Here is a 22,212-nt window from a genome sequence, read left to right on the forward strand (position 1 = left end):
AGAACTCCCCATAAAGCTTTGGAAGTGAAAAATTAATCCGGAGTAACCTCTTTCTCTGCTTTCCTAAAGCAGATTGGCTTTTGATGGATGCTTTTACCTCCTCAATAGATCCCAAGCAGCCAAGTCTGGCTCTTGCTCATTCTGTGGTTTGAATCCCTGGAGCATCAGAGAGTGGGAATGCACCTGGGGCTGCTCTGGGTGTGAGTGATTGCTCTGGGTACCTGGAGCATTTCCATTCCTACCCCCTCTCCTTTTGCTTTGCCTGTCAGTCCACGTCCATCATTCCTTCTTGCAGCAGTCAGGTGTCTGTTGCTGCTGCCTTTTATTCCTCTGGATCTACCTCATGGGATTAGGCAGGGAATGGAGAGTTGTAGTATATAATAGCAGGGCTGTAATTACCTGATGAATACAGTGTAATTACGCCATGGTAAAGCTTTTAGATAACCTCACCACCTCCCACTTGTCCCTATAACTGGAATTTCACTACATTTCAGCTCTTAACGTTACCTCCATCTCCAAAATTGTGGCTTTGGCTTCCTGGTCACCATAGAAGGGTATTTATAACATTCAGCGGCACCACTGATTTTGCACTTACACTTTAATTAATTTGCAGCCATGGAGCCTTGAAGTTGTAGGAGTAGAGTGAAAATTGCAGGTGTGGGAAGCAGGGCTGTGGTGTAATCACACCACAATTGCTGGGCAATCACACCCCGCAAGCTCAGCATAAAGCCACATTAAAGTTTTGGTGGGACCTCCCTGGGGTCTGTTGGCATGAGTTTGAGTGGGCAGAGGGATCTGACCTGCTGCAGATGCCTCTGCCTAGGTGCAGACAGGTTGGACTTCTCACTCTCTACAGCTCCCTGGCAGGAGGGTGCAGGTTGGTGGGGGTCAGCCTCTTCTCCCAGGAAACAGGGACAGGACAGGATGACACAGCCTCAAGCTGTGCCAGAGGGGTTCAGGTTGGACATTAGGTGGAATTCCTTCATGAAAAGGGTTGTTGAGCATTGGCAGAGGATGCCCAGGGAGGTTTAGAGTGCCCATCCCTGGAGGTGTCCAAGGAACACCTGGACGTGGCACTCAGTGCTGTGGGCTTGGTGACAAGGTGGGGATTGGTCACAGGTTGGGCTTGATGATCTTGGAGGGCCTTTCCAACCTTAAGATTCTGGGATTCTCTGAATTCTCTGACTCTCCTTCAGTTAGCAGCTGTGGAACAGCATTTCCCCTGATCCATCCTGCTTGCAGCCTCGAGCCCCTCAGCCCAGCCTGGATGTGGCCTGGTGGTACCACTCAGCAAACTTCATCTTGATGAGTGACCTGAAGCTAATTACCACCCTCCTTACACATTTCCATCCCTCTGACTCCAGTAAAACCAGCCCAGCCGTTTCCCTGCCTTTTGGAGCTGCTATTTGGGACACACAACAAGCCCTGTAACATAATGGATTTTTATTATTATTAGGCTCCCAGTGCCTGTTTCCCTGTCAGTGTAACAGGGCTAATGAAATGTCCCCACCACTCATGGGGCTTGGGAGAACAATTTGGGCGGATCTCTGCAGCATTTGGAAGAGGTGGAACACTGGTTGTTATTTATTACAGATCTGGTTTACTTAGCCCTGGGTTTATTGAGTCTCCCACTCGCAAATGCCGACCTCAGCTCCCAGCGCTGCTCCCGGTGCCAGGGATCCTTCCTGCTGCCTCTGAGTTGCCAGCTGGACCTGTTGTGGACTCCAGATCAGGCCAGTGGGCCAGGTTCATCCCTGGTGTGCCATCATTGACTTTAATTGAGCTACCCCAGGGAGGGATTTGGCCCGCTCTGGTTGCGAGCTGTGCACTGATGCCAGGCAAAAAGCACAGCGGGTGCCAGCGAGGGCTGTGACAGCCCCAGTTCAGTGTGGGACAAAATTCCTGCACCTCTGTCTGCTGTGTGACACCAGCATCCACTGATGGGCAGGGAAAGGGGAATTCAGCAGCACATTCCTTACAGGACTTCATGTCTCATGGGGTTCCAGGTTTCATCTCCCTGTCTTGTTCCCTGACTGCCTGGAGGTAAACAGAGAGAAAAAAAAGCAAGGAGGGGGGAAAATGGGCAGTGGATCCTTAAGTAAAGCAAGGTCTGAGTCAATGCTGAAGAGCTGCTGCTCTCAGACCCTCTGGATCAGACCCAATTTGCTCCTTACATGCTTGTAACTGGCATCAGAACACACGCATAGAAGCAAGCCTTTGTTTCCTGGTGGCAAGGTTTATTCTTGTTTTACTCAGGATCCTGTGTGCCACAGCCCCAGCATCGCCTGGGTGGGTGACAGCCACTCCTGCAGCATCACCTTGGCCACCCCCCAGGCAGTGCTGGACCCTGCCCATATCCCAAACCCTCTTCCATCACCTCCTGCACACTGCCTGGAGGCAGCCGCTTCCCGGGGAGAGAATCCAGCTGCCTGGTTCAAAGCAGAGGGAAAGTTTCCGTGCTGGCAGATCTGGGGCAGAATTTTAAGAGTGTCTGAATTTCCTCCCGCTCTGTCTGAAGTGAGGCACATCCAAGGGTGCAGCCCTCGGCTTTCATCCGCCTCACTGCAGGCACTGTGAGCTGCTCTCCTCTGAATGCGCTCTCCCAGCTTCGGATTTCCTGGGGTGTTTTAGAGAGCGGCTCTGGCTTGCTAAATGCAGGGGCATTAAAAAATACATATAATTAACTCTAAATGAAAAAAAATGGTGGCTTTTTAGTGCATCCTCCACCTCAGTCTGCTGGGATGGGGTGATTCTCTGATGGAAAGAGGTGGATGTTGTGATGGGATGAGGTGGGTGCTGTGATGGGATGAGGTGAGAGCAAGCAGGATGAGGTGGGTGTTGAGGGTGATGAGGATGGGGTAAGGTAGATGTTGTTGTGATGTGTTATGATGGGATGAGGTGGGTGCTGTGATGGGATGAGATGAGAATAGTAATGGGATAAGATGGGTGCTGTGATGGGATAGGGAGGACATTGGGATGGGGTGAGGTGTTGCCATGATGGGATGAGGTGGATGCCATGATTGAATGAGGTGGGAGCATGATGGGATGAGATGGGTGCTAGGATGGGATGAGGTGGGTGCATGATGGAAAGAGGTGGATGTTGTGATGGGATGAGATGGATGCCTTGTTGAATGAGTTGGGTGCGTGATGGGATGAGGTGAGAACAATAATGGAATGAGGTGGGTGCTAGGATGGGTTGAGGTAGATACTGTTGTGGTGTGTTATGATGGGATGAGGTGGGAGCATGATGGGATGAGGTGAGAGCAATAATGGGATGAGGTGGGTGTTGAGGGTGATGAGGATGGGGTAAGGTAGATGTTGTTGTGATGTGTTAGGATGGGATAAGGTGGGCATTGGGATGGGGTGAGGTGTTGCCATGATGGGATGAGGTGGATGACATGATTGAATGAGGTGAGAGCAATAATGGGATAAGGTAGATGCTGTGATGGGGTGAAGTGGGTGCTGTGATGAGATGAGGTGAGAGCAATAATGGGATGAAGTGGGTGTTGAGGTGATGAGGATGGGGTGAGGTAGATGTTGTTGTGATGTGTTACGATGGGACGAGGTGGGTGCTGTGATGGGATGGGGTGAGGTGTTGCCATGATGGGATGAGGTAGATGCTGTGATTGAATGAGGTGGGTGCTAGGATGGGGTGAGGTGGGAGCAATAATGGGATGAGGTGGGTGTTGAGGGTGATGAGGATGGGGTAAGTTAGATGTTGTTGTGATGTGTTATGATGAGATGAGGTGGCTGTTGAGGGTGATGAGGATAGGATGAGGTAGATGTTGTGATGTGTTATGAGGGAGCTGCCGGGTGCAGAGGAATTTATCTGCGGCTCACACAGCTGGAGATTTGCATCTCTCACCATCTCCTCTGCCACCCTGTCATTCTCAGCCCTTCTCTCCCCGGGGGCTGTGAGGCCCTTTTGTAGCCATAGCTGCACATCTCGGGTTATCTCAGGACACGGGGTACAGGGAGCAGCAGGTTTGATGACAGCAGGGACACGCATGGAAAAGCTGTGGTGCAAACAGTTGGAAACTGATAACTAGCAGTGATGCCTTTGCCAGGAGAGGAAAAAAAATGACTGTAAATTTGCTTTGTTTTGATATTCAAATACTCCTTTCTGTGTATGTGCTAATGGGTACGCTGGTGTTATGGCATTATTAGAACAAAATATTCAGATGATTCCTAACAGAATTTGTGTTTCACAAGCTTCATGGAAATGTTGGCTTGGAAACTGGAGTAGTGTTAGAAGACTGCTTCTCCCAGGGGGTAATAACTGGCCCGAGCTGCTCTGTAGTGATGGGGGTTGGAGTGTGGGATCCAGGTGAATTCTCTCAGACAATGCTCCCTTCCCCAGCATGAAAGGACCACCCTAAATACAGACCAGGGGGAGGCTCAGGCCCTCCTGCCCTTGATTCCTTTTCCTCATTTCCTTCCCAGTCTGTGGCATGTGAAAGGCTGTTTTGAAAGGACAGCTCTGCTTCTGTTGTGTAACAGCTCTGCTGAACCCAGGGCTGCATCCCCCAAGATCTCCTCTGGCTCCATCTGCTCTGTGCCTGGATTCCTCAGCTGAGGCCAGGCTGAGGCTCTTAGTTCTTCATTCCCACCCAAATGAGCAGCAAATCAATGCAGGCCTAATAAAAGATGATTGGGAATTGCTAATAGGAGTGTGGGAGGGCAGCCCTGCCTCCCAGAGCCAAGATGAGTATGGATTTTCCTGTGCCAGGGACTGTAAATGCTTCTGAGCTCCCCAGGGAGCCCTGGATGCTCACCCTCTCCCTTCTCCCTCATCATTCTCCCACTGCCTTGAAAAGGAACCTGGCAAAGGCAATTAGCTGGGTTAATTAGCTGGAGGTGGCAGGGAGGGCTCAGCCTGGGTGGGATGGAGCGAGCTGGGACAGGGTATGTGGTGAAGGCAAGGAGCCCCTCGGCCAGGGACAGGGTTAGATTGGATATTAGGAAAAAAATCCTAACTGTGGGTGTGGTCAGGCCTTTGCACAGGTTTCCCAGAGGAGCTGTGGCTGACCCTGCCCTGGAAATGGTTGGATAGAGCTTGGAGCAACCTGGGACAGTGGAAGGTGCTCATGGTGGGAGGTCCCTTCCGACACAATCCCTTCTGGCATTTTATTACAAGATCATCTGCCCTGCTCAGAGTTTGGTCCCACAGTACCTGTGTAGGGGCAGAAAGGGGAGAAATGAGGTCAGAGAGTGGGAACACAACTGGAAAGGTTCCCACTGCTTTGCTGGTAGGATCCCACTCCAGCTCCTGGTAGCTGCTCTCTCCATCTTGCCCTGTTTATAGACTCACATCTCTTCTCCCACCAGCAGCCACGGTCCCAGCACCCCAGAGGCTCCCCATCACTGATAGATCAGCACCAATAATCTCCCTGCTTCGCTCTGCACTCGGCAGCCAAACCCCTCCTGCCCTTCACGTTGGTGCTGCTGGGGGATGATGTATGAAATCCAAGTCGGTTTGATTCATACCAGTTGTGTTCACCTTGCAGAACAGGCTGTCACCAAAAATAATAAACCTCCTTGTTTTAATGCCTGGAGAGGCTGTCGGACGAGCAGCAGGACAGGTTTAGATCCTCTTCCAAGGAAAAGGACGCTTTTGAGAAAGACGGATTGCGAGCCACGGGATGGCTGCACGAACGGTAAATAATAATTAGAGCTGTGTCTGGAGGCTGCACGGGGAGCAGGGACCTGTCAGGCTTCCTGTGCCACTGTTGTTCTGGACAGGACAACTCCTGACCCCTGGCCTGTAAGGTCTAAATGGTGCTGCCAAGAGCAGGGGTGGGCAGTGCAGGGTGAGGTGACGTGTCACCCAGGAGAGAGGTGGCACAGCCCTGAGTGCTGCAGCTGCTGGTTTGTGCAGGGCTGGGGACAGGGTGGCTGCAGTTCATCATCCCTTATATCTACAGGCCTTTGCAAGAAGAGGAAAAACCCTGCTGGGCAGCTCTTTACCCCCTGATTTATAGTTCATCCCTTGAATTTTTCTCGTGCCACAGCACAATCCTTCCCTGAGCTCACGCCTGACTCCAGGAGGAATTTTCTTTGGAGTAAATGCACCAGCACAGTATCCAGTGAGGTTGCATCCTCATCTCTCTCCTTTTTGGGCTCACACCTGATTCCAGGAGGAATTTTCTTTGGAGTAAATGCACCAGCACAGTATCCAGTGAGGTTGCATCCTCATCTCTCTCCTCTTTGGGCAGCAGCTCAGATTATGCTGCCTGTCTTTGCCTGGCATCAGAGCTGCCTCCAGCAGGGTGCTGGGTGCCCCCAGCACAGCCCCTTGCTCCTTCTCCCTTTGGATGCTCTGCTGTCTCCTGCCTCGGGACGTGGTGCCCAAATCCCATCCTCCTCCATGTCCTGGAGCAGCCCACACGTGCACATGGCATTGAGGCAAAAAGGTATTAACCGGGGGAAAAGCTAACCACGTTTATTGAACTGCAAAAAAGGTTGTTTTTACATCCCTTTATTGGAATATAAAGACAGCTTTTATAACCTTTTAAAGGGGCATAAAAGCAGCTTGGAGACCAGAAACCTCGCTCCAGTGGAAGGCAGGGGAAGGGAAAGGGAAACGGAAAAGGCAAAGGAGGAGAGCAAACATCTGTTCTGAGGTCAGGAGCAGCTGAGGGGCTGGCTGGAGCCAGTGAGATCCCGGGTCTGAGGTGGTTGTGGTGTCACCTCTCTCAGGGAGGTTTACAGCCCTCGCTGCTGCCCACAGCCCTGCTGCTGGGCTGGGACTGTTCCTCCCCTCTCCAAGAGCAGAGCCCTTCCAGGAGAGGGAGGTGTTGGACTTAATGAACTCACCTCTTTCATTTTTCACCCCAGTCTTCTGTGAATAAATCCTGCTTTGGCTTTACTCCTCCTGGAGTGAGGGAGGAGGGAATGTGTAAAGGTCTGGCCTTGAGGCTGGAAGGAAAGTTTGCTCTGTGACTGCTCCAGCCTCTCTGGGGCTTCTGGGTGGGCCAGCTCACAGCCTCGGTGGCCCAAAAAGCATTACTTAATTTGGGATCTGGGGCTGGCACACTCATGGCTGGTGTGAAAAATGACTATCACTTGTTTTTAAAATTTTAAAAGTTTAATAGTAATAAAATGGTTATAAAAATAGTAATATAATTGGAGTAATAATAATTTGGACAATTTGAATTAGGACAATATGAGACAACAAATACAAAGAGTTACAGATGTCTGGGTACCTTTTCTGGGCAGCATGAGCCCGAAAAAGGACCCATGTTGACAGAGGATTAACCCTTAAAAACAACAGCCTGTTGCATATTCATACACCTCATACATGATGCATAAATTCCATTCAAACACAGGATTCTGTCTGGTCATTGTCAACTTCTTCCTCCAAATCCTGACAGCACCTTCGAGGTGGGAAGAAGTTCGTTTCTTCTGATAATGGAGCAATAAATTCTTTTTCTCTGAAAGATTCAGGTGTCCTGTAGCTGCTATCTCAGTACAAGTCCTTTTTTTAAAAAAAGTCTCTTACACAGCATAGTTTCTATTTTAACAATTTTTATAACCTGAAACTATATTTAACACACCACTTAAGAGAATTAATACAGCATCATTTTCTAACACAACACATATAACATTCATTTGAATATTTGCGAAAAGCCAATCATAAAACACATGCATTTTTCACAGCTGGGATATCCTCTGCCCCCCAATATTTTGGGATAGGCACAAGGGTGTGCTGCAATCCCTCTCCTCCTTGCCCACCCAAATCAGGTCCAGCTGCTGTTGGGGTGTGGTGGAGAGCAGCACCTTCAAATCCAGCAGGAAGCTCCTTCAGCTGTTCCAGAGCTCCTGGACAATGCTCTGAAAGCATTTGGCATTGCAGGTGGGTCGAGCCCAACCAGCTCCTGCTGGCTCACTCCTCCCAGGCCAGAGCTGGATTTTCTCCACCCACTGGGGGAGATGTGCCTTTTCCCTTGCCTTGTTCCCTCAGCGGTGGCTCTGACACGACATTAAGAGAGGAGAGTGACCTTTCCACCAGGCTGCAGCTGCAGGGAGGGGAGAGCTGAGCCCTGTCTGCAGCAGGGCACCGCTGGAATACGGATGGGTCACGGCGCTCCCTTATCTCCACGCCATCTCCCAAATAATAATCTTCCCCAGATAATGTTGTAGGGATGTAAAGAGGACGGGAGCAGGAGCAGCTGCTTCTAATTTCACTTCATGGGGAGGGAGGCGATGCTGAGAGCACCCCGCATTCTCGGCACATATTTTTCATCATTATAGGCAGAAATGCCAGAGCTCTGACAGATATTAATGCAGTTCACACCGGGAGAAAATCTTCTTTCCATCAGGCTCCATGTGCAGCAAGAGGGCAGTGCCATTTGCAGCCCTAGGGAGGATGTGTTTGAAAGGTGATGTGTTTTTTACCTGGGAAGTTTTATTCCCAGACAAAGTTCTGTTTGGAGAAAGGGCACCTGAACCCATCCCACTGTGGGATCACCCTTCACTGACCTGGCTGAAGGTGCATTTGCAGCACTGCTGGGAATTAATCTGGATTTTGGAGTAACTCAAATTCCCCTCTGCCAGCTCTGTCATGTCTGTGTGTCACCACAGGGGTGTGATTGTCCCATGGAGCAGTTTTGTGACCTGGGCTCCCATTCTCCCTTGACCCACAATGATTCTGTGAGGTTTTCAGACTTATCCCACAGGGAACTGCACCTCCTTGCACCCCTCAGCCTCCTTTTATTTGCTTATCCCACTAAATATTCATCAGTAACATTTAAGACAAAGGAAAGAGATAATTACAAGGGGAGAGTTTTTTTGCAGTATTAAAGGTTAACAGAATTCTTGGCATTTGTGCCTTGTCGATCTCCATGTAATTATGCTCATTTCCCAGAATTCAGAGGCGACTGTGCCTGTTAACGCTCAAAGATGGTACCCCGGGAATTAAATTTATGAGATCATTTCTCAAAATCTTCAAATTCAAACCAAGCATCTTGCTTAATGGCATGACTATTATTAATATTATTCTTGGATGCAGAGAGCCAGTGAGGGTCAGAGGACCAGTGGCAAAACTCAAATTGATACAGGTGGAGACGGTGGATATTTTTCCCAAGGAATGCACTCCAGCAGTTTGGCAGCTTCAGGGAAACAGGCTGGCAAAAGATGGGTGCTGATTTGAGGTGAAAATGGGAAAAAGTCCATTTTGGGCAGCAGCTGATGGGGACTCTGGAAGGACAGCTTGGTTTGGAGGTGGCTGCTCCCGGTGTGGAGGCAGGTGCAGGCAATAGGGAGATCAGGAGAGGCTCATTCCAAGGATGCAGAACACCTGGCAGTGGGCTGGGCTTTCACCCAGCACAGCTGAGCACAATCAGTGCTTTTAAAAGAGGGATTTTAGGGGCTCTGCTCTTAGTTTTTGCTCTTTGTTGCATGTGGTCATCTAAACTGAGGTATGTGCTCCTCCCCTGTTGTCTGCTTCTCCTGGTTCTGTAGGGACTGAGCAGTTTTCTGCTCAGAACGGGTTTGGGGATGGAAACTGGGCTGGAGGGGGTGAACCAGGAAGGCTTTTTGCTGCTCCCTGCAGTTGAGGCTGTGTGTGATATCCAGATGGGCTGGGGAAGGCTTGGCTCAGTGTGTTTGCCTTGGGACCATCCCAGGAGGAGGCACAGCAACTCCTGGAGCTGCTTTTCCAAACAGTTACCCAGCACAGAGCCCCCAGACTGCGGGCAGAGCCTCAGAGGGGGTAGAACATTGTGTTTTCACATTTAAGGGAGCCGTGCTGGAGCTCTCAAATATCCATGGTGAGATCTGAGGAGTGCCTGGCTTTGCTTTTCAGCTCATTCAGCTTTTTCCCCTTTTCACTGACTGCAAGGATTGAGTGGTAGAGCTCTGGGTTAATGTCACACACTTATCAAATGCCATTAGATGGATAATGACATGGCTTTATCCCACGTCATCACTGTCCCTGGCACCTGAGCTAATCAAACGCTGCTGGGGATGCAGAGTCTGTATCAAAGGAGTTCTTTGGGCTGTTCACACAGCAGCATAAGCTCTGAGAAACAGATTTATGTGAAATCAATATTGATTTGTACCAAGGATCAATCCCAGTTCATAATTCTCACTGTGCTAGTGTGGCTTGGTAGCTCTTTGATCAGTTTTTTAACTCTGCATAGATGTTTGATCTGGAGCCTGGACCTGCACAGGTGCCACTCCATAAATGTGAGTGCCTGGTTGGGTTGCTGTGAGAGGCCCAGACACTGAGGGCTGTGGGGGAAAGGACCAACCCAAAGGGAAAAGTGAGGCCTTGAGGGCTGCTCTGCATCCTCCTGATCCCAGCTGCAGCACTGCCTGGCCCCTCTGCAATGCACAAACAATCCCGGGATGGTTTGGGTTGGAAGGGACCTTAAAGCTCCTCCAGTCCCACCCCTTGACACAGGCAGGGACACCTTCCATTGTCCCAGACTTCTCCATCCAGCCTGGCTTTGAACACTGCCAGGGATGAGATATTGAGTGTTGGGAAAATGGATCCACAAACACCACAAGTTGATATCCATAAAGGAAACAAAGGAGTCCGGTAACTTTATTTGAATAAAGGCAGAGGCCATGGGGCATCCCCTGGGATGTCTCCAATTTTTGGTGGATGCAGCCTCCTTTTTATCCCAATTTCCCTTCTCTTTTTCCCCATTTCTGAGGCACTTGAGAGGTTCAGACTCCCTGATACACCTGACACCAAAGATTCCCCTCTAATGTATAACCCTCCCCTTAAATTTCTAATTCTTTTGGAATTTAGGGGGTTTTCTTCCCCATTGTTTCTTTCATCTTTCAGTGTTCAATTTAATTTTTCAGCAAACCTAAAGTTTAAAGTTTGTAAAAACCAATATCTTATTCCATTCATCAATCAGTGGAATCCTTCCCATTGTTTCTTTTCTCTCCCAGTGCTGGTTTTATGTACCAGCAGACCCACAGCTTGTTTGGAAAGACAAATCCACTGTTCCTCTCATTGAGTATCCTCAAGGATGCTGCTGTGTTTTAGTGCTGGCAGTGCTCTGTGGGGCATTTTGGCTTTCCTTGGGTATGCTTTGGGTTACCTGGTGAGATGGTGCAGGGAGTTCAGCCCTGTGCCGGCTTTGCAGGACCAGTTTGGGACAGATTTCCATCTATTTCCATGTCACCTGCCCCTCCAGCCCCTTGGCTGAGGCTTTGCAGCTCAGCCTGGGGTGCCCTGGAAGGAGTTAATTCGTGCTTGAAAATTCCGAAGTCCCTGAGCACGACGAGAGCAAGCGACAAACCCGAGCCCAGCAGTTTTTTAAAGGGCAAACAAAATGTTCCTTTTTTTTTTTTTTTTTTACTGCGAGGCACTTGGTGCAAAGTGCAGGCAGAGCAGGGCAGCGTGGCTTCAGGGGAAGGCTCCCAAAAGCACATTTTATTTAAATTTAATAGGATGGTTACTGTAAGTTTATCTAAACTGCAGTTAAATATTAACAGCATCTCTAGCAGGGATTAATGGGGTCTCCTGCGTTGTTTTTAAACACCGAGAGGAGGGTGCTGGGAGTCCCTGCCTGAGAGGCATTGAGCGCCCGTGAGGATGCTGCCTGCATTCCAAAACCTGCCCTAGAAACAGCCCTGAACAGGCGATTCCTCCAGCTCGCATGGGAATGCCTTTGGGGCTAGAAGGGCTCCGAACGGCTCCGGCCAAGTAAGGCTCCCAATTATTGTTCTTTAATTGGGGCCACGGCTAACGAGGGGATAAATGAGGCAGCGAGCGGAGTTAGAGCCCCGCGTCCTTTGTGGCTTTGGTGAATGGCTGTAGGCACCGAGAGCTCAGCAGTTATTCAGGAAAAGCTCCCCCGGACTCGTGTGTCATTCACCTGACTAATGCCAAGGAAATTAAGCACTTTTTGTGCAACTCGGAGCTTATTGGAGAATAATGTGGTATGCGATATCACGGCTGGCGTTGTAAAATCGTGTTTTCATTTGGAAGGAACGAGAGTGTCTCGAGCATAAATTACGTTTCTGATCATATTTGGCCATTTCAGATTAAAAATAAATTTCCACTTTGGGGCTATAGATTGCCATCTATCAACTCCCTGAAAAGGGAAAAAAGGAATTAAAAGGAAAATCTGGCTGTCAGAATTGCCTCGCTATGACCTACTTATTGAAAGTAGTTTTTTGTTCTCCAGGAATGAAATCCATTGGTGTGGGGAGGTGTAGGATTGTATGGATAAAGGTTTGCAGACAGGTCTGTAGGATGGGAGGATCTTTAACTTGGACCTACAATAAAGTACAAGATAGAGTCGTGCTGGATACTTGGGAGGAAGCCGGAGAAAATGCAGCAATGTTGTTGTTTCCCTTGATAGAGGAACTTGAACTGCGAATTTGCATCTGATTATCGGCCTTTGGGACCAGATCTGCAGATTAGCTGCTTAGGGCTTGGTTCTGCATGAAAAGCCCGAGATTGGGGCAGTGTTTGCTGGGAGGGTCCTTGCAGAAGGAATCGGTTCCCTTCCAGCAATCCAAATGCCAGCATTTTTCCCTATGGAATGTTTTTGGGGCTGATTTGCTCCCTGCTCTGCCTCTGAACCTCCTCCTCCCCAGATATCCACAGAGATGCTCCTTTGGGAAGCAAACCCACAGGGCCTTGCTCCTTCTGACCCTTCTCCACCCAGGATTTCAGCATCCTCCCATGGGGAAAATCCTTTTTCTGGCTTGTCGTGCATCACTTCCCACCCTGTCCAGCCCTTGCTGCTCCCGCTGCCCTGTTTGTGGTCTCTGCCAGGAGAGGGGGGCCTTTAGCCTTGCTGGAAAGGAGAGCAGTGAGATAAAGACACACCTCGAGTGTGCTGTGCTTGGTTCTGTTTGCCTCCTGCCTGTTGCTCGAAACGAGGAGGAAAAAAAAGAAAAACACTTTCACCTGAGTAGGAAGAAAGGGAAGAAGCTGAAAGCGAGAGGCTGTTTGGTGCTCAGATGGGCTCAGCCCGTGTGCAGCAAACTCTGCTGCTGCTGTGGTCAAAACCCAATGAAGGAAAAAAGACTCATCCCCAGAGCAGGCTACAAAGCTCTCTTTCTCTCGCTGCTGAACCTTCACAGCTGGACTCAGTTGCTGGCTCCACTGCTGCTGGAGCAACTGAATTATTTAAAGGAACCTTGATTTGGTTTTCTCTTTGCTGTTTTCCCGTGTTGTGTTTATTGTCTATAGATATTTTTATAGTCCGAAGCAATTACAGCTGTCAGAAAAGAGACGAGCTGTGACAGGCTGATTTATATGTACATTGTATGTATGCAAGAGAGGGAGGGAGACCAGGGATTCTGCCGGGCTTTAGTATGCAGGAGCATATTGGATGTAAATTCCTTGGGATTTTCAAACAATGCTGCTGATGATCTCCTAACAGTGGGCCAAATTCAGCCCTGGCAAGGGCTGGAACAGCTCTGCAGGTCACATCTGCCCCAGCCTCGCATGATTTCAGTGCAGGGAGGCGTTTTTTCGCTGGTAATTTAAGATGCTCCTGGCGATGCGGGGCTGAATTCCGTGTTAAAAGGTTAACTGGCTGTGGTTATTGGAATCCCTCTGCTTTTGCTGACACAGGAGTTGGTCTCTGCCCGTTCAAAGGAGCGGCCCCACAAAGAGCGAGCTCCTGTTGTGATGGTGCTGCAGGTATCCCAGCGGGGTCCCCATCCTGCCAGGGGTGCCTGGATGCTGCAGCGATCAGCAGGATTGCTGTGTTTTATTCCTTGCTGTCTTGTACACCCTGATGCAATGACACAGCCCTGGACAGCCTTTCCCCCTGCCTCTGACGGTCTCTCCTTGCGCAGCGAGGTTTCAGAGACCCCTCCCATGTAATTTGTGGCCCCAAAGGATCCGCTGAATGCGGCGTTCCCCCCTCCCTTGCCAGTTCTGACAGGCGAGTTCACTGCGGGGATTAAAGTCCTTGTGCCAAGAGCTGGGGAAAGCTGCCGTTTCCTCTGGGAAAACACAGGACTGGAGGCAGCACGTCCCACCAGCGCTAAATTCAAGGAGCACAGAACCTTCAGACAAGAAAAAAGTAGAGAGACTTGCAGAGCAATCCCCTTCTCGTATGACCAGCCAGCATGCACAATAATAATAAAGCTTTATTTGATGGAGTGTTTCCTCTGCCCGGCACAGCTCATAATGTTTTAGAGATTAAATAGCACAGTTAGTGAATTAAGCAGTAGTTTACAGGGGATTCGGAGACTCCGGGGATTAGTAACGGGCTATGGATCCTTTCACATCTAGGTCACCAGTTTGAATCCAGCTCAGGTTGCCAGCAACAAACTCAAAAACAACAACAAAAAAACCCCACAACCCCACGTTGGTGCCGTGCAAAAGCTGCTGAGCACACGGTGGGGGAATGGAGGGAGGATTTTTGGGTAAGGCAAGGCAGGGAAGGCATTGGGCACAGCAAGGGGGAGATCTGGTGTTCCCTGAGGCTGGGCTGTGACAGCTGGGGGCTTTGAGGGGTGCAGCACCCCAAGAGCTGTGATTTGACTGCTGCCTCCAGGACTCTGTGCTCTGAGGATGCTCCCCAGCACCTTTTTACCAGCATGGAACTGTGCCTGGAAATATTAATGTGTTTAGCCACTAGCGGAGGGAAGGAGGAATTACTCGGCATAAGCAAATGTGATATTTGTTAAATTATGAGCTGATAAAAAGTACACGGGGACCGTGCTTGCGGCTGGGGAGGAATTTGCCACTTTAAGCTCACGCTGTGTCTGTGAGGTGCGGGGAACCAGCAGGACACGCTCCTGCTTCTCCTCATCATCACCTGGCTGGGGGGGATATCACCCGTGCCTCAGTTTCCCCTCCTGCACAGTGACTTTGCCGCCTGGGATGGGGAAGGTGCAGAGGTAGAGGAGGGCACAGGGGAGAGTTGTGCGGTGCTGGCTGCGGGACGCAGGTAAGCGCAGGGGGAGAGAGGAGAAGAGAAGGAAGGGGGTCTTGCCATCCCCCCGCAGAGCGCGGCGCGGCGGGGGTTAATGTGCGTGTCCTCCCGCGCATCCCGCCCCGCTGCCGCCCGCCCTGCCGCCCGCCCGTGTGCGGGGCTCGGGCCGTGCGGGAGCCGAGGCGCCGGGCAGCGCTGGAGCCGCTGCCATGACAACCCCGGGGATGCTGCCGGCCGGGGCCGGGGTGCTGCTGCCGCCGCCGCCCCCACGCGTCCCCCCCGCCCGCCGCTGAGGCCAGCCAGGGGCTCCGGCAGCCTGACATCCCCGCATTCTGCATCCCGCCGTCCTCGCATCCCAATCCTGCATCCCGCCTGGACCAGTCTCCCGGCAGCGGGGCGGGAGGAGAGGAGCTGCAGGGCATCCCGAAGGCTTTTGCTCGCTGTGCCTTCTCGCGTCTGGACACCTTTGCTAGCTCGCCTCGGGGGTGTTTTTTGGGGTTTTTACTGGTTTTTGGACTGCCCCCGCCTCGGGACAAGCGTGCGGGAGCGGGGTACAGCCGGGCCCCCCCGGCGCCTCCTCGCCCAAGTGAGCCTCGGACTGCTGCCCGAAGAACCGGCTCGCCCAGCACCTTTGCCACTTCTCCTCCTCCTCTTCCTCCTCCTCCCCCCGGCCCTCCCGTCCTCCTCCCTCGCCCGAGGACAGCGGGACTCCCTCCGATGCCGCTCGGCAGGCTCAGCGCTCGCAGCCAGCCTTGCCGGGGGCTCTCCTGATCTCCGTGGAGCTCCGCAGCGCTCGCCCCGGTGGTTTTGCTCCCCCCCATCCCTCCTCTCCACCCACCCCTTCCCCCTTTTCGCCTTGTCGGGTGTGTTTTTTGCCTGTTGGAAAAGTCCCCGCTGCCCAGGATGGGGGTCGGTGGGTGCTTGGCCCTGCCCTGGAGGTGCCTGGTCGTCCTCTGTCTCAGGCTGCTCTTCCTTGTGCCCGCAGGAGTGCCCGTGCGCAGCGGAGATGCCACCTTCCCCAAAGCCATGGACAACGTGACAGTGCGGCAAGGGGAGAGCGCCACGCTCAGGTAGGAGCAGCTGCACGGGGGCTTGGGGGGTCGGGGGGTCTCGCTTGCGTGGTGACTTTGGGGTCGTGACTCAGTTTCCCCGCGGGGGATGCGCCGTGCCGGTTGGTGGTATGATGGTACCAGGCAGTGACATGAGAGATTGGAGTGCCAGGGGACTGGATTTGGGCTCAGCCCTCCCAGTTGTGCTCGGGAAAGTTACTGGGGGATGAAAAATAAGGGACTGTGTTCCCTTTTGGCGTCCTGCCCCACAGCAGTGCGAGGCAGGGGCTCCATTGCTTCTGTCGGTACCGTGGCTCGGGCGCTTCAGCTTCGTTCGGTGCAGATAAATCCTGCTCTGCTCCTGGGGTGTCTTCACTCGTGTCAGACCGCCCCAGCCTGGGGAAAGCGGGAGTTGGTGACCCCCTGGTGTGGCTTTGTGCCTTTATCTCAGGTGCAGACCTGCTGGAATTGGGAAGAGCAGGACGGGGCAGGTTAATTCTCTGTTCCTTAAAAACCCCCGTGCTCCAGAGGCAGGGGCTGCTGCTCCCTGGCAGCGTTCCCTCCCTGGGAAGGGGAGAAATGGGGGCTGGGCGTTGCACCAGGGTCCTGCCTCCTGCAGCAGCGATCCGAGGGGTCCAGGCGCTGCCAAGGAATCCGTAATTCAGCTCAGCATAATTTCTGGGACATCTTATGCCCAGACACTCGTCCCTGTCCTCGCAGCAGATGGGCGCAGTCATCCCAGAGGATGTTTGATAGGGACATTAAAAATCAAAAGCCAGGTTTTAATTGCAGCGCTGGGAAGCGGCGCTTGCAACTCCGGCATGCTCGGGAGCGACTTTGCTCCTCAGGAGCTTTGCATAGGTGACACCAACATCTGCGGGGCCAGCTGGGCGTGTGCGGTGACACTGCACTCCTGCTTTGGGCCAGCCCGTGGAGAGGGGCCGAGCCAGTGCAGGAGAAAAAGCCCCGGGAGGAATTTCAGCAGGAATTTTTCTGCAATTCCGTTGTTTGATGCCAAAACTTGTGTCCCCCTTCCCAGCTCCTGGGAGGGTGGGATTTGTGTTGTGGCCATTTCTCTGGGTTTGTCTTGTGTCATGGCACGACTGGGAGAAGAGGCTGGAAAAGGTGGCGGAGATGGAGGACAGTGTCTTGCTTAGGAATTTGAGCTTGGCTTAAAAAAGTAGCAGCTCCTTTTCTTTCCTGAATTGCTGTGTTCTCCCAAGTGCCAAAATTCCAACAGATCCTGCTGTCAAAGAGGTAGAGGTTTGGGTTACTGGGGGTCTGGGCAGTGAAACACTCGGGGTGGCAGCAGCTGAGTGGGTGCTCTGCAAACTTGTGAGAAGAGGCTCTTGTGGGGGCCTGCACAGGGTTTTGGGCCAAGATTAGGGATCTTGATCCACACCAGGATGGAGGTGCTCTGCCCTGGCACTGGGTGGCCGCTGGTGTTGGAGGAGAACAAAGGGAAGCTTGGGTGAGTCAGCAGGAGGGATTCTTCTGTCAGGGAGGCTTCATGGGAAAGGGGACAAATCCTGGCTCTGGGGATGGAGGGAGGACAGCAATGTGCCATCATCCCAGTGTGCCATCATCCAGAGCTGCCATGAGTGCATCCCTGTAGAGCTGGGAGGCACTCTGGTGGCAAGGGATGTCCCTGTCCCTTGATAGGTGCCTTGCCAATACAGGTGTGCCCCAGGAGAGGGGCACGTGGGCTTTGGGATGTGCAGATTCCATTCCCACTGTGCTGATGACATTCCTGCTGCCCTGCCCCTGGAGCAGGGATTGCTCTCTGAAATGAATGCCTTGCTGCCACCACCAGCTCAGTGCTCTGCTGTGGTGACAGGGACATGGTGACAGGTGTGGCTTTGCTGGGCATTTGGAGGTGTTTTCCTGCTGGTTTGAGGTGGGAGCAGCTGGCCCAGCAGGCAGTGGGACATTGCTGCATCCCCTGGTCAGTCCCTGTCGTGCTGCACCAGGAGGAGCAGAGCATGTGAAAACCAGAGGAAATCAAGGAAGCATGAATCTTCCTGCCTGCTCCCCTCCCAGCCCCGTGTGCCCATCGATCTGTTGTGGAGGAATTAACTTGTGTAGAATAGCAATGCTGCTACAAAGGCTCTGGCAGACCCCAGCGATGCTCCTGGCCACTTCCTGCCCAGCCCTGCATGGGTGGCAGTCAGAAAAGGGAAAAAAAAAAATCAGGTCTAATCCAATCCCACTCATTTCCATGCAAGGTGGGAGGACAGGGAGCTGCAGCCAAGGATTTGGAAGGAGAGATGTTTCTAGAGGTCCCTTCTTGGTGTTTCACAGATGCCAAAAGTGAAGAGCAAGCTGAAAACTCAGCAGCAGAAGTTGCTCTTTCTCTGGAGCGCTTGGAAATCCTGTCCCACCCTCTTCCCAAGGGAGAGGCTTTGGCTGTTGGAAATAGGTTGTTTTATTGGGGTGGCAGGTGCTGAGGAGCCCGAGCAGCAGTGCCCTGCCAAGAGGCTCTTTTCAGCTCTGTCCTTCCAAGAAGAGTGAATTCAGTGCTGGGAAAAAAGCTGGATTAAAAGCTGCAAGGAGACTTCTCTGTTGTAAAGGCTTTGCTCTGTACAATCCACTGTGGGGAATCAGTTCAGGACCAGACACATTGGAGGTGTTCAGATATTTCCTTCCATCTCGTGGTGTTTCTGCTGGAGGGTACAGGCATGCCATGGGTACCAGCACTTTGGATCACTGTATTAAATTTAAATCAAGCTGTAGATGTTGGGTCAGAGCTGCTGCCTGGGATTAGAGGGGTAGGATTTATTCCTGGGTGCAGCAAAGCTTGTGGGAATAGGGAAAGGGTTTGAGGGTGTTGTGTCACAGCACTGTGATTTTACTGATGGATGTGTTGGTCCTGCCTTTGGGTTACACTGAGGAATTGTGTGCCAGTGAAGGTCAGTTTTCTGTCCTTCTTTGTGTCCTTAAGCACAGATTGTGAGGATGAGGCTGATCTTCCTCCCCTCCCACCATGTCCAGGCAGCTCTGCCCTCACCAGCCGTGAGTGTTTCATGCTGAGAGGACCCATCCTGAACTTCCATGCAGTGCTTGAACTGAGTCCAGGCATTGCTGAGACCTTTGGAGCAGCTCTCTGGGCACCAAAACAAATGGCTTGATTATGATTTCACTTTAATTGGCATCAGTCAGCGCTTTCCATGGCGAGGCTCTGACATTCCCATCAGCAGCACAGGCGCCTGCATGGTGTCCCCCCAAATCCTCAGTGCTCCTCTCTCCATCTCCTCTGGTTTCCTTGGCAGGGTGAGGCAATGCCTTCATTTGTTCCCCTCTTTGATTCCAACACTAAAAGTCAAATTTGAGTTAAACATGAGGCAAAATTTTTTTAACCCTGATGTTTCCTGTGGTTTCCACGCAGGCTTTGAAAAAGGCTGTGAGCTTTGCTACTGAGCTCTGTCATTCTTTACCTAAGCCTGTTTTGCAAATTTATTTGGCCCCTGTTGTGCTCTTGAAATAATTTTGGAGAAATGATGACTTGGCTGTGAAACAAAACAAAATCAAGCATGTTTGTTTGATGGGTGCAAACAGAAAGTGCTTGTTTGCTAAGCAGAAAAGACTATTTTTCAGAGATGGGTCTGTTTTCTGTGACTCTTTGCTGCCCCATCTTCCCCCCTTTATTCACAGGAATTTGCCTCGCTGTGTTTTTATTGTGTAATAGAAAAATGGGAATGATATCTGATGGGTAAATGTGGTGTGTTCCAGCACCCAGGTCCTGGGGGAGACTCTAAGTCTCCCCCAGTGCTTTTCCTGCCAGCGTTTGAGTGAGGGTGATTCTCGCTGAGGTTTTGGGCAGCTGCCTTTGTGGTTTGCCGTCAATGAGTGCAGAAATCCTGCAGAGGAGGAGGCCGGGGGAACCCATCCAGGCTGTCTGTGCCTGGGAAAGCCTTGGCTGAGTCATGGGGGGCTCAAAGAGCAGAGCCCAGCACTGAGCTGGGCTTCTGGTGTGAGTAACAAAAGTCAGACAGGGAAGAGGATGATGATGAAAGGGGCCAGCCATGATTACCAAACCTCCTCTGGTGGCTGCCCAGCTCTGTGTCCGTTTTGCTCCAGGCTCCCACTCCCACTCTGAGCTGCAATAACCCCACTGAGGCAGTGCTGCCTGTCCCACCAGCTGAGAACACACCGAGTTAGCTGTTCCCATCTCCTGCCCTTCCCTGCACAACCACCGCATTCCTCATTTCCAGATCAGTGCTCATCTGCCTCTCCAGGCTCAGACCTGTGCAAAAGCCATCCCATTCCCATGGTCTCCACGCCCAGTACCTGATAGTTTTCATCCTGCTGCAGTTGTTTATCTCAGAGACTCCTGATTGCTTGCCTAACTGCTTCCCAAGGCTGAAACAGGAGATATAGCTGGGGCTGGCAGAGGCCAAGGTGTCACACCTTTGCTTTTCTCAGCTTCTGAGCACCTGGGATGGGCTGGGAGCAGCTTCCAGCAGCCCTGTAGGTATGGAGTTAAGCTGTGCACTCATGTCTTAACCCAAGTTAATTACACTAATTCTCCAGTATCCACCACCTTTGTCGTTCTCCTTCAAACCTCTCTCCTTTTCACCTGAGGTTTAGGGAATCAATTCAGGGCTGTGGTGACCCCTCCTGCATTAAGGTGAGGAAGGAGCAGAGCATGTTCTGCATCCCTCACAGTGCCACTTCACCTCTGTCTCTCTCCTCTTGCTGGGTCCTCCTTTCTGGTCAGGGTTTTGTCCCCACATTGCTGGGGATGCCCCCTGGGAGAGGCTGCAGGAGCCCCACGTGTGGGGTTTGTAGCTCACGAGCCGATTGCTCTGCTGGCGGTGGCACGTTTCTGAAAGAGGAGTTTATTACTAAAGTGACATGTCAGCAAATCTCTGCCACCTCTCTCCCATCTCCGAGATGGAATCAGCTTAAAGTGGTGAAAAAAAATTGTCATATGCATGGATTATTCTTTTTTTTTTTTTTTTTTTTTTTCCCTGAGTGCAATTTCCATCTGAGATGAGACAAGCTCCTGATTGCTGTGCCAGAGGAGGGCTTCCCTTTATAGCTTTCCTGGTAGAGCTGCTGCCTCTGGTTCACTGGAGCTGGGGTCTCCTAGGGGACAAATGGGCTTTTGTGGAGCTGGCATCTCCACCCTGGCTTAAGCATCCCACATCTGGAAAGGCTGAAGCCAAACAGAGATGGATGGAGAAGGGAGGCCAGAGCAGCCCCACAGTGGAGGCATGCTGGGCTGGTGTTTGTAATGGTTAAGGCAGGCTTAGGAAATAGATTTTCAGTTGTCAGCCCTGCCCTGAGCTCTTGGTGTGACGTTGGGTGCCCTCCCAGGCCCTATAAATGTCTTGATTTGTGCACAGCAATTGCAACGCTTCCTTTCTCTGCTCCATGAGTCATCTGCTTGCGTTGCAGTCTCTTTGTGGCAGGATTCATCCCTCTGCAAGGAAAATGCTAAAAGTGTCCTACCGGAGGGCACTAGAGGTGTCCACCCATGTCCTGCCCTTGCTTGGGGTTTGAAGAGGGGACTGGGAGCTTTTTTTGGTTGGCCATGGCAGGAATTGTCATGGTGTGTGGCTGTACTGCAGAGCTGCTGGCAGGGTGGACGGTTAGGTGGGAGCTGAAGTAAAATCAGGGATATTGGGAGGGAACTGGGTGATGTATTTGCTTGGGGTATGAAGAGGGGACTGGGAGATTTATTTGGTTGGCCATGGCAGGGAATTGTCATGTTGGGGGTACCTGGTGTGTGACTGGGGTGCTGCAGAGCTGCTGGTAGGGTGGATGGTTAGGTGGGAGTTGAAGTAAAATCAGGGATATTGGGACCCAGGGAATCAATGCCTCTGTGGGGCTGCTCACAGCCCCCAAGTCTGCTCTGAAGCTGCCTCACCAGAACCACAAGCTGATGTAAGCCTTGGAATTGAGCACTTATGCATGCCAGTTCAAGGGATGGCACCTGGCCTCACCTCTAGCCTTTGGCTGTCCTGGTGTGCTGTCCCAGTGCCACCCTGGCAGAGCCCTTTGGGCCGTGCTGCTGCTGGCACTGCAGTCCTGAACTGGCAGCTCCACGTGTGTATTAACAGAGGTGGGCTGGGGATGTGGGTCATCTGCAGCTTGCCCAAGTATTTGTCACTTCTGTTGGCTTCACTGGAGTTACTCCAATCTGAGCCGTTGGAAAAATTCTCTTCTTGATCAGACAGAGTTGTTTTCTTCCCCCCAGACCTGCCAAAACCTGCCACTTTGAGCTCAGACACCCTTATTTTCCTTCAGAGGAAAAAAATCAGGAAGGAACTAATCTACGACCACATCAGTGG

General features: G+C 51.7%; 1 protein-coding gene across 5 annotated transcripts in view; it reads left to right on the plus strand.

Moving 5' to 3' along the window:
- Positions 1 to 22,212, plus strand: part of LOC131567388 (protein CEPU-1) — a 390,343-nt gene that overhangs the window by 226,943 nt on the left and 141,188 nt on the right. For 2 of the 5 annotated variants that reach the window (XM_058818973.1, XM_058818976.1), the window contains exon 1: positions 15,286 to 15,937. In XM_058818973.1, coding sequence (XP_058674956.1) covers positions 15,771 to 15,937 — 167 coding nt within the window. In that variant the 5' untranslated portion in view covers positions 15,286 to 15,770. Of the gene's footprint in view, positions 1 to 15,276; positions 15,938 to 22,212 lie in introns of those variants that run through there. The other 3 variants (XM_058818978.1, XM_058818977.1, XM_058818975.1) reach the window with 3 other exon arrangements.

Source organism: Ammospiza caudacuta, chromosome 23 (assembly GCF_027887145.1).
Source record: "Ammospiza caudacuta isolate bAmmCau1 chromosome 23, bAmmCau1.pri, whole genome shotgun sequence".
In the NCBI taxonomy this organism is placed as follows: Eukaryota; Metazoa; Chordata; class Aves; order Passeriformes; family Passerellidae; genus Ammospiza; species Ammospiza caudacuta.